At 41.0% G+C, this 15,924-nt stretch overlaps 1 protein-coding gene across 1 annotated transcript in view; it reads left to right on the top strand.

Annotated features, from left to right (window-relative positions):
- VPS33B (VPS33B late endosome and lysosome associated) overlaps positions 1–15,924 on the top strand; it is a 2,132,768-nt gene that overhangs the window by 773,070 nt on the left and 1,343,774 nt on the right. Inside the window, exon 10 of the mRNA XM_044078281.1 lies at positions 3,040–3,136. Within this exon, the coding sequence (XP_043934216.1) occupies positions 3,040–3,136 (97 nt within the window). The remainder of the gene's footprint in view (positions 1–3,039; positions 3,137–15,924) is intronic.

Raw genomic sequence — 15,924 nt, 5'->3', positions numbered from 1 at the left:
TCCCTTGTGGGACCTGTACATCATACTAGGGGCACTAGCTCACCCTCCATTCCAACCGGGTCTATATTATATCATCGAATGCTTAAAAAAGCGAACGCTGATTGATCGACCTAATTTAAGCGAAAGCTTACAATCTCAAACTGTCAGATCCAAAACACATACACACAACACAAGCACACCAAACAAACAGAAATCCACACACATACACCTAAAATCTGATACCTAACCCTACACTAAACTATGCACACACCACTAACTACCCACTTACCTTAACCCTAACCCTAAGGTCCGTCACTATCGCACACTCACCTCACCTGCTCCCTAACCCTAACTCACTTAAATCTGCCCTAACCCTCATGTCCACTCAATCGCACACACACCTAACCCGAGCCTAAATCCTAACTCACCTAAATCACCCTAACACTCACATCCACACAATCGCACACTTACCTGAATCCGACCAGTAACTTTCCACCATAACACTGAAAATACCGAAGCAACAGAAACGGACAACCAAATTCTTTCCCTAGGAAAAAATTCCAGTTTCTGCTGCTTCAATATTTTGCAGTTTCGCGAAAATAAGTTGGATCAATCAGCGTTCGCTTTTTTAAGCGTTCGAGGATATAGTATAGACCCTTCCAACCAACCTCCTTAGCTGACCAGATATTCTTTTCTTGAACGACATTGTTCCTATAACTTTTCTAGTAGAAGTGACAGTTTCAGAGTGACATGCTCTGTCCTTTGTGCCTCCTTTCTTGATTTTTCACAAAAACGGTGCCACTAAAAATGAGTCCATCTTTTTTGCCTAATGTTGCCACAGAGTTTTTTTTTCTCAAGCAAGCTATGCACTTCACAATCTTTTTTTCCCACCCTCTTCAACAAAGGATGTCTTTGCTCCACACCTTGGATATTCACAAGCAACAGCATTTTTATCTACAACACACAAAACCAATATGGAAAGACAGTTAGCTATTTATTTCTTGTGCACCCCCAGGTTGGGGCACAAAGTCTCCACAATAAGCCCATCCAAGTGACTGTAGACTGCACAACTTTCATATATAATTCCAAAAACAAAGCCTTGCTGTCAGGACCAAATGCATATTCCTCTAGATCAGTGGCAACTTCTATAGCTTTCTTCAGAAGTGCTTTAATTGATTACATTTGCACAGCAGTGACTTTGTTTATGTTGCATACCTTTGCTAAATGTTACAACCACAATCCTCAGGGGAATCCTGCCATGATGAAATAGTACAAGATACAGAAGTTGTGTACTTATCATAATGCAGGATTTTAATTATCCCTAGTCTGTCCACTTTAGTAACCCTCCCACAATCCTCCTGTCAGATTGTTATACTTCCTTTTTGGATGGACCTATAGACATACTCCGAAGCCGATACCTTGTTCTTTACCATCTTTCTGAATGCCCCATGTTCCCTCTTACGAGGTTAAACATCAAACTCTAACTATTCAGGTGCATTATGGAAGTAGTGAAGGATCTTGAGTGCTTGGTAGTGCAAATCAGATCAACCTGGTGGCAAACATCCCAGACATTGAAGTGGATGGACTAAGGATGATAAAGATTGAGCATTGTGGTAAGTACTTAACATCTATTTTTTCATGCCAGTTTAATGTGACAAGTTCCTGTTTTGGCTCCTATTGATTAGGAAAAAGAGATCATTTCTGTCTCTTCAGATAAGCCTTTGGGTTCAGTGTTAGTCCATTTGTAGGATAAGTGTAGGTCAGAGTTTATGGTGGAACATTCATCACTGAGCAAAGGCATTAGACAGACGTAAGCAAAACGAGAATGACATCTTTGATTTCATCAGATGAGGGTAAGTGTAATTTTATGGTTCATTATTTCTTCCCCTTAGTATTTCATTTCATATCATGTAGACTCTCCCCTCTCTTCTGACTCACCACCACACAATATTAATGAATTGGTTTATGATGGAGGCATCATCTCCAAAGAGGAGATTCTTTCTCATACATTAAGGAATCCTGAGTTTCTGAGAAGAATTCTTTCTAGAGATTCTAGAGTTTCAGATTCAGAGTTTAAGGAACAATATTTTTTTCCTGACTTTTAGCTACCTGCTAATAGATTAGCTGATCTTCTATATAAATTTGGTAAAGATAATTATTTGTATTTTTAGACGCTGACCTTCTATATAAATTTGGTAAAGATAATTATTTGTATTTTTAGACTTTTCTACCAAAACCAAAAAGCTATTCCTCACATTTATGTTTCAGTGTCTTCCCAATGGATTGCAAAAACCATATTGTCAGATGTGCCTGCCAAAAGGCAGGTCGAGGCAAGCTGTCCTTAGATGTTTTGGAATTTTTTTATTATGTCACCCTTTGTCCCGTCTTGTGCCTTGTATATAGTGACTAAAATACCAGTGTGTATGTCTTCAGATGACCTGCTGGTATATTCCTCATTATTTACAGCAGGTCTGCAATCACTGATCTTCATCATGGGAAATAGCCCTCCTTCAAAACACTACTGCCTCCCACTGGGCTGGGTGAACTGGCAAAATGATCCTCACTTCCAATTCTAAACCAGTCTTTAATAAAGATTTTTATTTCATTCTAAAATTAATCCCTTCTATGCATCTGTTCTCTGCATTTTGGTGACTCCGGCCAGCAATTAAAAAAAAAATGTTTTTCCATAGAAATGCTGGCATCTGCAAGTAAAATTTCTGATTTCCTGGCACATTGAATTGAATCGCATTGAAGATCTACTGTTGCAGCATTTTTATATTTAAATCTTCTTTGTATAATTCTAATATTGGTATAGCAACAGCCACGGTTAGTAGCCAGGGCAAATATTTTCTTCATTTAAATGATAGTATGTGGATAACCAGTAGTGTCAGGTTTCCAAAGCAATTCACTAACAGTGAAATAATTCATGCTAAAGTACTTTAAAAGTTGTGTACCAAATATTTTACTGTATGTTGCATTTTTCTGATTTTACTGCTGTGTTACTTTCACCAAAAGTGCTAGATGTTTTGTTTAACTTGTGGCTTATGTCATTGTTTAAAGATTGTCTTTGACACATGGAAAGTTTTGGTGGATGAGAAGGAGGGTTATCGAAAAGATAGAACGCCAGAAATTGGGACAGTGTTCCTGATTGACAGAGGTATGTATGAAATGGTACTGTTAAGTTTACAATCTCTACCATAAATATGTGGTCTAGTGCATTGAATGGAGACAGTAAATGGACTTTCTTACATACTGAATGAAATCAGATATACTACCTATGGGTTTATCGTTTTCACCTGGATTGTATGCGAACATAAAGGGTATATGAGTTAGTATTTTATGTCACTGAATTGCTGAGAAGCATTTTCTCGAAAAGCAGTTGGATACAGCTTTTAAAAAGAAAATTAAAACCTCATTATTGGACATTGTTGATCTCTGGGTTCTTTCAGTGGTAATTTGTATTTGTGCAGTGCTTATGAAATAAGGATATCCATATATTTGGGGATTAAAAGAGAAACCGATAACATTCCTCCATTTGGGGAGGCAGTAAACTATGCAGAATGTACAGCTGACACCACATAGAGAGTGCTGTTGTGTGTGCATAATGCACTGCAAACAGGATTTGCGTTTGTTATAACTACTGAGTGGTTACAGAACAATTTACAGCTGCCTGCGGTAGAGTTATTGTATCCAATAAATTCTGACAGGATTATTTTGTTTTGTCCATTATTTTTCTGCTGAGTGAGTGGCAGCCTAAGGGATATCAACTGTGATTAGCTATGTATTACGTTATTTTCTTAATCATAGCGCATGATTCACAAGTTCTAGTGTTAAGCTTATGAGCTATTGACTTTAAAGAAGCTTGATTGTTAATATCTGTATTGTAGTTTTCTTTTGCCTGTGTTTTTATCAGTGCTGTTTTTGAGTACTGTTAGCCAGGAGCTTTACTGGGGGTGCTAATTCATTCCAGTTTTAAAGTCTTTGGATCAGGAAGTTATTCTGTATTTTTCTGTTATATATGTATTTTTGTTAACCTCACTTGTTTTATATTCAGTGTGTATTCTTTTCAAATAGAATCAAGTCAGACATGGCTGTATACACCAAGCATAGGTTTTCTTTTGAGAAGTCTGTGGGATACAGAGAACAGATATTGTTCCTGCATATGGATGCTAGGTGATGTAGAGAATATCAGCAAGAACATTAAAACATTTTTATTTATATTTGAAATAAGTAGGGCAGACCCAGAAGTCCCCTTTTTATCTATAACCAATTACAGTATGATTAAAGGCAATTACTAAAGGTGTTATTAATTAGTCAGAGCCTAGACAAATACTTCTGAAAAACATACCCAATATTTAAAGAAAGATACAGACAGCATTAACTTAGATAGCCTGTTTTTCCAGCATTGTACTAGTAGACCAGTCTTAAATTGATGGGGAATGATGAAATCATATTAGGCAGTAAAAGGGAATTCTATAACTCTGAGAACCAGGAGGAGACCGTAGTGCAATTCTTAAGTTTTTGAAGAATGTGAGTGTTAATGCTTTGACATTAGTAGGGTTGTTAGGGTATAGCAGTGCTTCTCCTTTAAAATGTTAAAAATTAAAGAGGTTGATGGCAGAATATTATTTTTTATGATAAAAAGCATGTTTACACTGTTCAGCCTGAGAGATATTATTGTAAAATGACAAAGCATCTGAAATTAGTAGATGAGAAATTCTGTAGCATGTTGCTTGACCAGTTTTAACATTTGCTATTTTTTATATCCGTTTATTGTGAATGATAAGCATAGCTTATGTTAGAAACTGAGCTATTGGTATGTATTGATTTTTGTAAGATTGCTCAAAAGAGTGAGGTGCTATTATGACCCAATTTTTTTGAACGTATGCAAGGCATTTAGGTGGCACTGAACAGCATAGCCTCAGCTATTTTTTTTTTTAGTTAAAAGGAATGAACCAGCTATCTTTCACAGATCCAGGTTGGTTATGTCATTTGCATAAAAATAATAGATAATACAGGAAGTAAAACTTCAAAAAGAATTGCTGAAAGTGAGTAATAGATGTGCTATGAGGTGTGCTAGAGCTATACTCATCCTTGTGTTACACCTCTGTCCAGCTGTTTGGAGTAAAAAAAAAGGTCTTTTTTGTAACTGAGTAAGAGTAGGATGTTTTTAAATCAGGAAATTGATGGTGATAACCTGTAACTCTGGAATTGTAAGAGAAATTTATGATGTGCAAAACATTCAAAGGTTTTAATCACATCATTTGGCTTGTAGTATGTCAAATCAGAATGGGATCTCTTGGAAAGCACGAGAGACCATAACTGATGAAAACATGTTAGCACCATCCGTTCTAGTGGCACAGATTGAAAACAGTGTCTTATTGCAGGGTTAAGCTCCCCTTGTTCTACCATGTGAGAGTCTTATACTGCCCCTATACTGCTAAACTGGGTCTATATTAGAACACCGAACGTTCAAAATTTCGAGTGTTCTAATATCGACCCGTTTTCAGAGAACGCTGAAAATATCGAAGAAACAGAAAACTGAATTTTTTTCCTAGAGAAAGAATTTGGTTGTCCGTTTCTGTTGCTTCGGTATTTTCAGCGCTGTGGTGGAAAGTTATGGGTTGGGTTCAGGTAAGTGTGTGATTGTGTGGATGTGAGGGTTAGGTGAGTTAGGGTTAGGGCGCGGGTCAGGTAAGTGTGCAGTTGTGTGGACGTGAGGGTTAGGGCAGGTAGGTGACTGTGCGATAGTGACTGACCTTAGGGTTAGGGTTTGGGTTAAGGTAAGTGGATAGTTAATGGTGTATGTATAGTTTAGTGTAGGGTTAGGTGTAAGAGTTTAGGTGTATGTGTGTGGATTGCTGTTTGTTTGGTGTGCTTGTGTGCTGTGTATGTGTTTTGGAACAGCAAATTTTTTCCCTAGGAAAAAATGTCCTGTTCTGTATGTTCGATGTTTTAAATTTTCGATTACTAGGGTTCGATATTAGAACACTCGAAATTTTGAAAGTTCGGTGTTCTAATATAGACCCCCTAAACGTATATCTACAATCTCCATAGCTGTACAACATTGGGAAGTAGAAACTGCCCAGAATAGCACACATTAAGTCTCAAGCAGTCGCCATTTTTGCTCTGACAAGAGCAAGCGCATGATTTTGAAGGAACTTTTGTGGGTGGAAACACAGGACAGCTAAACAGTAGAGATAGCTTAATGTTATAAGTATTTTTTATTTTGTTTATTTTGTTTGTTGGCCAGGTTAATCCTACTAGATCAGTGCCTAATTTACAGAGAAGACCCAAGAAGGTGTTCATATTGACAAGGGAAAATGTTGTCATGTATAGATTTTCAGTAGTAAAGTATGTAGTAACTGGGATTGAAGAAGGTAAGAGCTGGGATATTAGCGAAACTGAAGAATGGAGAAGGGTGTTAATACTATTTGAAGTGCTGCGCAACCTGTTAGTACTTAGTAAAATTAGTTAACCATAGTCCTCAAATATGTTTGAGTAAGCCCTTATGCTGTTGTCCACATTCATCCTCTCTTCTCTACTCAGATTAACTTATTGCTGTATTCATTTCTTGAATGTCTTGGGGAGCTGACATAGAAAGAGTATGAACTTTGCATACAAAATCAGGCAAAACTATCTTGTGTGTATATAGGTTCATGGGTTTTTAGGTACTAGGCTGTTGATCTGTGAGGATGTTAAGAAGCCTTGCCTTGCATTCCATTGGTAATTAATAGCCCTTATATTGTGCAATGCAAATATCCAAAATGTTGTTAATTCTTTCCACCACATAAAGAGTCCACTTAACAAACTATACACAGGAAGTGGAAGTGCTTTGTTCTTTGGGCATCCTTATAAGACATTGGCTGCTTTTAAGCTTCTATCCCAGATCTCCTTTCCTGTTGTAGCATTTATGATGTTCTTCGTGTTTCACTGTTGTAGTCATCCCATTTGTGTTATCCTGCCAGGGGTAGCCCTCACTCAGCCCGAATACCAGAGACTTAGTATTTCTGCGTCGGTTGCTGTCGCTCTAGGACTGATGTCAGTTTGTCAGTGGTATAAAATCCGGCAGCCAACGCCATTACATTAGTCTTTCTTGCTGAGGAGCCTGAAGCAGAAGCAGTTTCACAAGTGCTGGTCGGATGCTACCTGAGTTTTCGTTTCCGAATTGAATCGTCCTGAAGTCTTCTAAAGCTAAGTACCTCGTTGGGGATCCTTTTTTCTTGCTCTAACCAATGTCAGAAAAAGTTAACAATTGTCTCGCCTGTGGAAAACAAATACCACACAGAGATTTCCATTCTTACTGCGCCACCTGTTTAGGCCCAGACCACCACATACCTCGCTGTCGGTTTTATTTGTTCAACCCCCAAACTATTCATCGTCAGGCCCTTATTGTAGCTAAATACTTACTTTCTTGATCTCCATATTTCGAAATGGCTTCGGTAAGCCCATCCGTCTTCTGATCTTCTGAAAAAACGTAAGGATAAAGACAGAGACAGACCTGACAGGTCCAAAACTGCTGATGACACTTCCGTTAAGCTAGTCACCAGTTTGCCGGTACTCAGTGAGGCACTTTCGCAGCCCCTGATGCCCGCTTTGTTGGATTCACAGGCTGCTATTGAGACCCGTCCGGTATACCGCAAGACTCTTCTTTGACTATGGAACCTGTGGATGTCTCTACCTTGGATGGGTCCGGAGCCGCTGTGCAGGCACCGGCTTCTGAGGAAGTTCTTCGCATTACCGATATTTGACACAAACTGACCACTTCTTTCGCATCTTCAGTTCTTTCTAAAACTACCGAGTTTCTAAGGCCAAAAGTATGAGCTACGCCTAAATAACCAGCAACCCAAACTCAAGCGCCTGCTTCCTTGCAACAATCTCAAATGCTTAAAATGGCAGAAAACCTGATTATGCTGATTAGGAGAAGCCAGACTTCTCCTGCTAAGAGAAAAAGAGACCTGTCCCCAGCAGCTTTCATCGACCAGGAGTCCGACGACTCTGAGATTTCTGAATATGAAGACATGCCTTTATCTGCCTATGAGGATTCAGATGCAGAGGAGTCCATCCCTTCTGCTTCCCCTCTGGAGGATTTTTCTTTTAGCGAAACCCTACATACCTTGAGAGAGCTTTTCCACTGGGAATGCCAGGATTATCCACGGTCCAAAAAGAGACTCAGGGAATTTTTAGATTTACCACAGCACAGACCCTTAGCTATCACTCCTGTTCTGGATGTTGTGGATGATGTCTTTATGGAATCCAGTCTAACTCCTGATACTTTACCCCCTGCTACTATACAGTCCCTGACTCTCACAAATTTCTTTTCAAAAGTCCTACTGCTGACCCAGAGGTCATCTCCCAAGGGCCTAAAGGAATAAAAGCAACTACTGCTAGGAATCCCACCCCTTCATACAGGGACTCCTGAGCTTTAGACAGATGGGGTAAAAAAGTATACACCTCTTCAACTCCCGCCATTAGAGTATTGAATTGCCAGTTACACATGCTGAAATACCAGCAACATACTATGGAATTTATTAAGCAAAAATGATCTACCTTTCCTGACTGTGCAGAAAATAAAGAATTGCAGGAGCTTATAAATTCTGTAAGCTAAGTCAGCAAGCATACCCTGCAGTGTGGGTTTGACTCCCTAGAAGCATCTTGCAGGGCACCAGTCACAGGTTCTGTACTTAGAAGGCATGCTTGGCTTAAGGAGCAGGCCTTGCCAGACCATGTCAAATCAAAATTGCTGGGCGCTCCTTTGAACAAGGATAATCTGTTTGGTACCAAAGCAGAAGAGGTTTTAAAAAAGATGGAAGAAAAGGCTAAGTCTATGCAGACATTCAAAGTTTTTTTGCAAGTACAGCCCCCAAGATTCAGTAGGCATTGCCCCTCAAAACATTGGTCCTTTCCAGACCCTCAAGGCCATCTCAAACTAGACCGAGGGGAAACCAACCCCCCAGATTACAGTCTCAGGGTATGCAGAGATCTAAGCAATGGAGTACCTCCACTTTTAAAACAGTGAATGCTAAGCCACTCCCTTATGGAAAAAATTCACAATGACTTCTCAACTCCACTCCTCACCTCTGCCCAATTGCTTGTGCCCCTAGGAGGAAAACTAGCCCACCATGCAAAAAACTGGACCTCCATCACCAATGATCGATGGGTCCTCAACATAGTATCCCAGGGGTACAGATTTTATTTCCACACGCTGCCAACCCCAAAAGGGTTCCCAGACCTTCCGCCAAACCAGTGGGCAGGGCACAAAACCAAGTTCAATCCCTGCTCTCCATAAGGGCAATTCAGCCTGTTCCTGCAGAACATATAGGCCAAGGTTTTTATTCCAGACTATTCCTGATACCCAGAAAAGAGGGCACCGGGCACCCAATCTTAGATCTATCCATTCTAAACACCTTCCTGGTGGTACCAAAATTCAAAATGCTCACCCTACAGCAGCTTCTCCCTATGCTGTCCAAGGATGCCTGGTTAGCCACCCTAGATCTAAAGGAAGCCCATCTGCACATATCTATCAGGGACTCCTGCAGGAAATGTGTACATTTCAGGGCAGGATCTATGCATTATCAGTTCTCTGCACTTCCCTTTGGCTTATCCACTGCTCCCAGAGTTTTCACAAAATGCCTGGTTCTTGCCCTTGCCTATTACAGACCGAGGAAGATTCTAATATACCCTTACTTGGATGATTAACTGATTCAGGCAGACAGTCAGGAAAAGCTGTTACAGCACCTGACATTTGTAAAGGACCTTCTAACCTCTGTGGGGTACATATAAATGAAAAGAAGTCAAAACTGGTTCCCCGTCAAAAGATTGTATTCCTGGGAGCAAGCTTGGACACAGCATCCTAGATGGCATTCCTTACTCCAGAAAAACAAGCCTATCTGACAGCTTGCTTCACTCACATGGCCACCAGAACCCAACTATCCACAAGGAAAATCCTGCAGGCTCTAGGGTTCATGGCCTCCTGCATTCTACTAATTCCATATGCTAGACTGCATATGAGGAAACTTTAATGATACTTAAAAAGTCTTTGGTGCCAACATTCTCAGGACCTGGAAACTGTCATACCTTGTCTCAGGACAGAGTTCCTTTGGTGGGCAGCAGCATGCAACCACAACAAGGGACTTCCCTTTACACAACCCCGCGGCACCCAGACCCTAACCACAGACTTATCAGACTATGCCTGGGGGGGGGGCACCTGTGGACGGCAGGTGCATTCAGGGCCACTGGAACCCAAACCAAATTCATCTGCACATCAACCAAAAAGAGATGCTAGCTGTTTAGCATGCTCTGACAGCTTTCAGATCCCTACTCTCACCAGGGCCCATTCTAATAAAAACTGACAATGCCACAGTGATGTGGTGCATCAACAAGCAGGGAGGAACCCACTTTGCAGGCTAGCCATGACCCTGTGAGACACGGCCTTAGCTATGCATATTCACCTGCAATCTCAATTCCTGCCAGGCAAACAAAACTCTCTGGCAGATGACTTAAGCAGAAATCTCCTTGACCCACATGAGTGGCAATTAGACCTCAACACCTTCAGCCTTCTAACCCAGAAATGGGGTACCCCGATGGTAGAACTATTTGCCTCCCCCTACAACCACCAGCTCAGCAAATTCTGCATCAGGACACCTCACAGCAAGGCCTGGAAAGTGGATGCCCTTTCCTTGCAGTGGAATCCTGATTGCCTCCGACTGGCCACGACACCACTGGTACCCACTACTGCGCAGTCTGTCACCGGTGCCACCATGGCACCTCCCCCAGATCCCAACCCTTCTCACGGTGCAGGACGGACAGATATTGCATCCACAACTGCAAACCCTGAACCTTGCAGCCTGGCTTATTCCTTGAATTCTCCTCCAGTAGTCTGCCTAAGCAAGCAGGTGCTGGACATCATTCATGAAGCCAAAAGTCCCAGTACAAGGAAATCCTATGCTGTTAAGTGGAAAATGTATTATTCCTAGATTCACTCTAAAGGAGTGGACACAGCACAGCCCTCCTTACCTCTCATCCTGGATCACCTAGCAGACGTACTCCACAGAGGCCTATCCTTCTCTTCTATTAAGATCCATGCCTCTGCCATCTCTGCTCACTACAGCACTGAGCCTCCTCTTTTCTCTCACCCTCTCATCAAACAGTTCCTGAGAGGGGCTAACAATGTAAGGCCACCAAGAAGAGCCCCCATCCCTGCTTGGGACCTTAACTTTGTACTGGAAAAGCTCATGCTAACCCCATTTGAGCCTGCAGCGTCAGCAGAGTTAAAATTCCTCTCTTGCAAAACAGCCTTGCTTCTGGCCATCACTTCAGCCAGAAGAGTGTCTGAGCTACAAGCACTTATGGCTGTGGAACCCTTCATTATTTTTCATGCTGACAGATGCTTCCTCAGGACTAACCCTACTTTTATGCCTAAAGTGGTGTCCAATATGGCTCTCAACCAATCTATCCATTTGCCCACCTTTTTCCCTAATCCTCAAAATAAGGGGGAAAGGGTCCTGCACTCTTTAGACATGTACAGACAGCTCAGATTCTACCTTGATAGGAGTAAGTCCTTCAGGAAATCTGACCAGTTACTAGTCAGCTTTGCACCAGAGGCAGAGGGCAAGGCTATATCAAAACAAACGATCTCCAAATGGATAGCACACTCTATCCATTTCTGTTGCAAACACCATGGGAAACCACCCCCTCTGGGGGCCAGAATGCATTCCACTAGGGCAACTTTGACCTCTATAGCATTCCTCAGGGGAGTCCCTACCAAGGAGATTCTGGAAGCTGCTACTTGGAGTTCTCTTCACACCTTCACCAAGCATTACCACCTGCTTACCTTTTCCAAATCCAGTGCGGGTTTTGCAACAGCAGTCCTGCAGGGCATACTAGCCAGCACCAACTCTTCTTGACTGCCTGCACCCATTCTTCAGCTTTGGGAATCTACCCAAGTGTGATGACTTCAACAGTGAAACATGAAGAACATAGTGTAGTTGTGTACACTTGCCATAAATATAGATGTTCAAGTGTATTCACTGTTGCAGTCCTGGTTTCCCACCCTCCAACCCCCTTGTCTCTCTCTCTATCTTTCTCTCTCCCCCACTTCTTATTTCTCTTACTCACCCCTTACAGGGCTATTGGTATTTACTTTTTACTGATGGTGTTTTTTCCACCATAACTTAGCTCGCTGTTTGGGGGCTCCTGACATTTGGGGCAAGAAAAACTGATGTAATTGCCGGCTGCCTGTTTTTATACCCCTGACAACCTGATGTCAGTCCTGAAGCGACAGTAAATGATGCAGAAATACTAAGTGTCTGGTATTCAGGCCGACTGAGAGCTACCTGCTGGCAGATAACCCAAGTATGATGACTGCAACAGTGAATACACTCGAACATCTACATTTATGATAAGTGTACACAACTGTACTTTTGTAACCTGGGCTTAGCAACATAATGTAGATCCATTCACAGCTCCTATTCACTCAGTTCTAGAATTTTTGGCTCACCTCTTTGATGCTGGGCCAGCGGCCTCTACTGTTAATTGCAATTAGCAGCTATCTCTGTTTTTTGGGATCACTACGAAATACCGAAATTCCTCAGTCCTGAGACTCTAAATCCTGAGGACCAGAATCTCGAGATTGCGGAATGTTGAAAGTAGTGAATGGGGATTGCCATACAGTGCAGAACGGGAACTTTGCTGTTCACTCCACTGTAGTGCGATCTCAAAGTTGGTATATTTAAATTGCAGGAGGTGTGGGGGGTGCAGGGGGGCTTGCCCCCCCCCCCTACATACAGGTTAGAATAGTTTGTTGGATGGTTTACTTTTTTTTTTTTTTTTTTTTTTTTTTTAATGTTCGAGATTCTGCAATCTTGAGATTCTGGTCCTCGGGATTTAGAGTCTCGGGATTGTGGAATTTTGGTATTCCATAGTGATCCCTTGTTTTTCACATTGGGAAAGATAATTTGTCACTGATTTCCAAAGCTTTGCAAGACTTTCTTGAAAGGGACTTTATTACTAAGGCCCTTGCAAAAATATCCCTCTCCTCCTTGGGTCATTAATTTAGTGCTATGTTTTATCTTAACTTGGTGCTATGTTTTATAGTTCAACCCCAGTTTGAACCTGCAGTGACATGTGATATAAAATTTATTTCTTGGAAGACCATTTTCCTAGTAGCTATTACTTTAGCTAGAAGAATATCAGAAATTCAGGCCTTATCCTCCCTGCCTTCATACCTGATTTTCCGTAAGGACAAGGTTTCCTTGCGCGCCAGCCCTTCCTTTTTACCTAAAGTTATTTCTGAGATTAATACCAACCAAACCATTCACTTGCCCATTTTATTTCCTAATTTCACTAATAAAGGTGAATATATTCTGCATTTGTTGGATGTTCATAGACAATTATGTTTTTATATGCACAGAACAAAAGAATTTAGGAAGGCAGATTAATTGTTCATTTCCTTCTCGGGCCCTAAGAAAGGGCTACCAGTGTCCAAGGTTACTCTGGCGAAATGGCTATCTGATTGCATTACTTTCGTCTACATCAAACAAGGTATAGCTCTTCCCAGACCTGTCCAAGCTCATTCAACCAGTGCCATGGATGCCTCAGCAGTTTTTCAGAGTAATGTATCCATGGATGAAATTTGTGCAGTGGCCCCTTGGACAGTTCACCATACCTTTATCTCTAATTACAAGTTGGATTTGATCTGCAGGGGAAGAGCCTCTTTTGGCTCAGTGGTTCTGAGGAATATTCTTCCTTCCCATATGCGAGGACAAAATGAAAAATTGACAATATCAGATAAAGAAGTTATGCGCTTACCATAGCGTTCCATCTGTACTGTCGATTTTTAATTTCTACTCAGAACCCCTCCCTCCAAGCCCCCAACTTTTTGTTTCATATAGAACGGGAAGTATAATTTATGGCTGGTTTTATCTTCTCCATACTCCAGAAGTGGTCTCCTTACAATTCTTTTCACATAAAAATTTCTTTCTATATTTTTCCTTCCGGGAATAATCCTAGCAAACAAGGTAAGAGGGAGAGATATATTGTGGGTAAGGGGAGGTCTCCAAGCGCTTTTTGGTTGCTATGAGCTTATTAATGGCAATGGTTCGGATGTGAACCCATATGCGAGGATAAATGAAAAATCGACAATACAGATGGAATGTTATGGTAAGTACATAACGTCTTTTTTATGTAAGTGAAGGTGAGAAAACTCCATTTGAACCAGCTTCTACAACCCAGTTAAAATTCTTTTAATAGAGAACCTTGTTTCTTGTGGCCATAATTTCTTCAAGGAGGGTGTCTGAGCTTCAGGCACTCTCTTCATCAGCACCACATGGAGTTTCCTTGTGTACAAATCTATCTTTTCTTCTCCATATGTCATCCAAGCTAAACATGGTGTGACTGTTTCATCTGGTTGTCTTTTTCCTAAGCCATTCTAACAAAGGAGAGTATACCCCCCTTTCCTTGGATAGTTCATAGGCAATTGCAGTTTTACATTCATATAACCAAATCCTTCAAAAAAGATGTGCAGCTTTTCATTTCTTTCAGTTAATAAGCTAGGTGTCCATGTCTTCAAAGCTGTGCTCTCTAGCTGGCTTTCTGATTGCATTGCCCATGTCTGCTCAGCCTGTAATCACCCTTTGCCAGGCAGACCTAAAGATTGTTCTGCTAGATCAGTGGCTACCTCACCAGCCTTTGTCAGGTGCTCCTCAGCTGATGAAATATGTGCAGCATCAGCTTGACCATCTCTGCATACTTTCATCAGGCACTACAAAGTGGATTCCATTTCCAAGGCTAGGACTTCCTTTTGAGCCTCTGTCCTTAAGGGTCTCCTGTCATGTTGCCACCCGAGAGTTCAGGTAGCTTGGGATTCTGACCTATAAGTTGAATTGGACAGACTGAATGTATAATGTACAATTAAAAAGGATGGGGTCCCCTCTGATAATTTCTGCTTGAGAAGAGGAACCAGGCAGGGGTGTCCTCTTTTCCCTTTATTATTTGCATTATATTTAGAACCATTGGCAAAGAAAATAAGAGACTCAGAAATTCAAGAATATAACTGGTATGGTAGTTAAGAAAAGATGGCCTTATCTGCAAATTATATTATTTTGTACCTGACAAAACCAGAAAAAGACATTACAGTGTTGTGGAACATTTTGAGACAGTTTCATATCTTTTCTGGACATAAAATTAATGAAGCTGAAACAAAGGCAATAGTTGTAAATTATGTACCCACACATGAAGTAGTTCAGGATTACCCATACTTATGGGGACATGATAAAATGAAATATTTAGGAGTATGGATTAAAATGATTCTATTGTGGCAGCTAATAGCATGTGAGAAGAGACTAAACAAAAGATAATACAAAAACTGAGAAAATGGAGGCTTAGTTATATGGATATGGATAGTAATACATAAGCAATTAAAATGTTTTTAGACCCTTTAGTCTCATACACAGGTCAGGCATATTTTTTTATCATCAAGAGGAAAATTTGTGGGTAGCGAATTAATAAAGATCTGAAGGACTTTATCTGGGAAGGGAAGATGGCAAGAGTCAAGTGGGATAAGATGATTCTTCCAGTAGAACAGGGTGGATTGGGATTACCTAATTTGAAGGGGTATTTCAGAACTGCACAATAGACTCCTATACATAGCACAAGCAAAAAACTATAATTCAAAGTGTAAAGGAATGATGATGAAACACTGGGGAAGCTCAAGAAACAAGGAGAGACTGGAGAGAGCAGGATTTTGGATGCAGGCCTTTAAGGAGAATAACAATAATCATGCAGAATATTATATTCATAAAGTAGCAGAAAGTATTCCAAGAACTAAACCAGCACAAGAATAGAGAAAGGAGATTCTGCTGATAGGGATGACTGCAATTAGGGACACACACACAGTAGGCATGAGGGGGCTGGAATTTATTGGAGAAACTGGCAAAGGAACCAAGG

The sequence above is a fragment of the Protopterus annectens genome, chromosome 7.part0 (assembly GCF_019279795.1).
Source record: "Protopterus annectens isolate FY-2018-M chromosome 7.part0, PAN1.0, whole genome shotgun sequence".
Taxonomy (NCBI): domain Eukaryota; kingdom Metazoa; phylum Chordata; order Ceratodontiformes; family Protopteridae; genus Protopterus; species Protopterus annectens.
The sequence above is the reverse complement of the archived record's forward strand: the minus strand, read 5'-3'. Positions and strand labels throughout refer to the sequence as shown.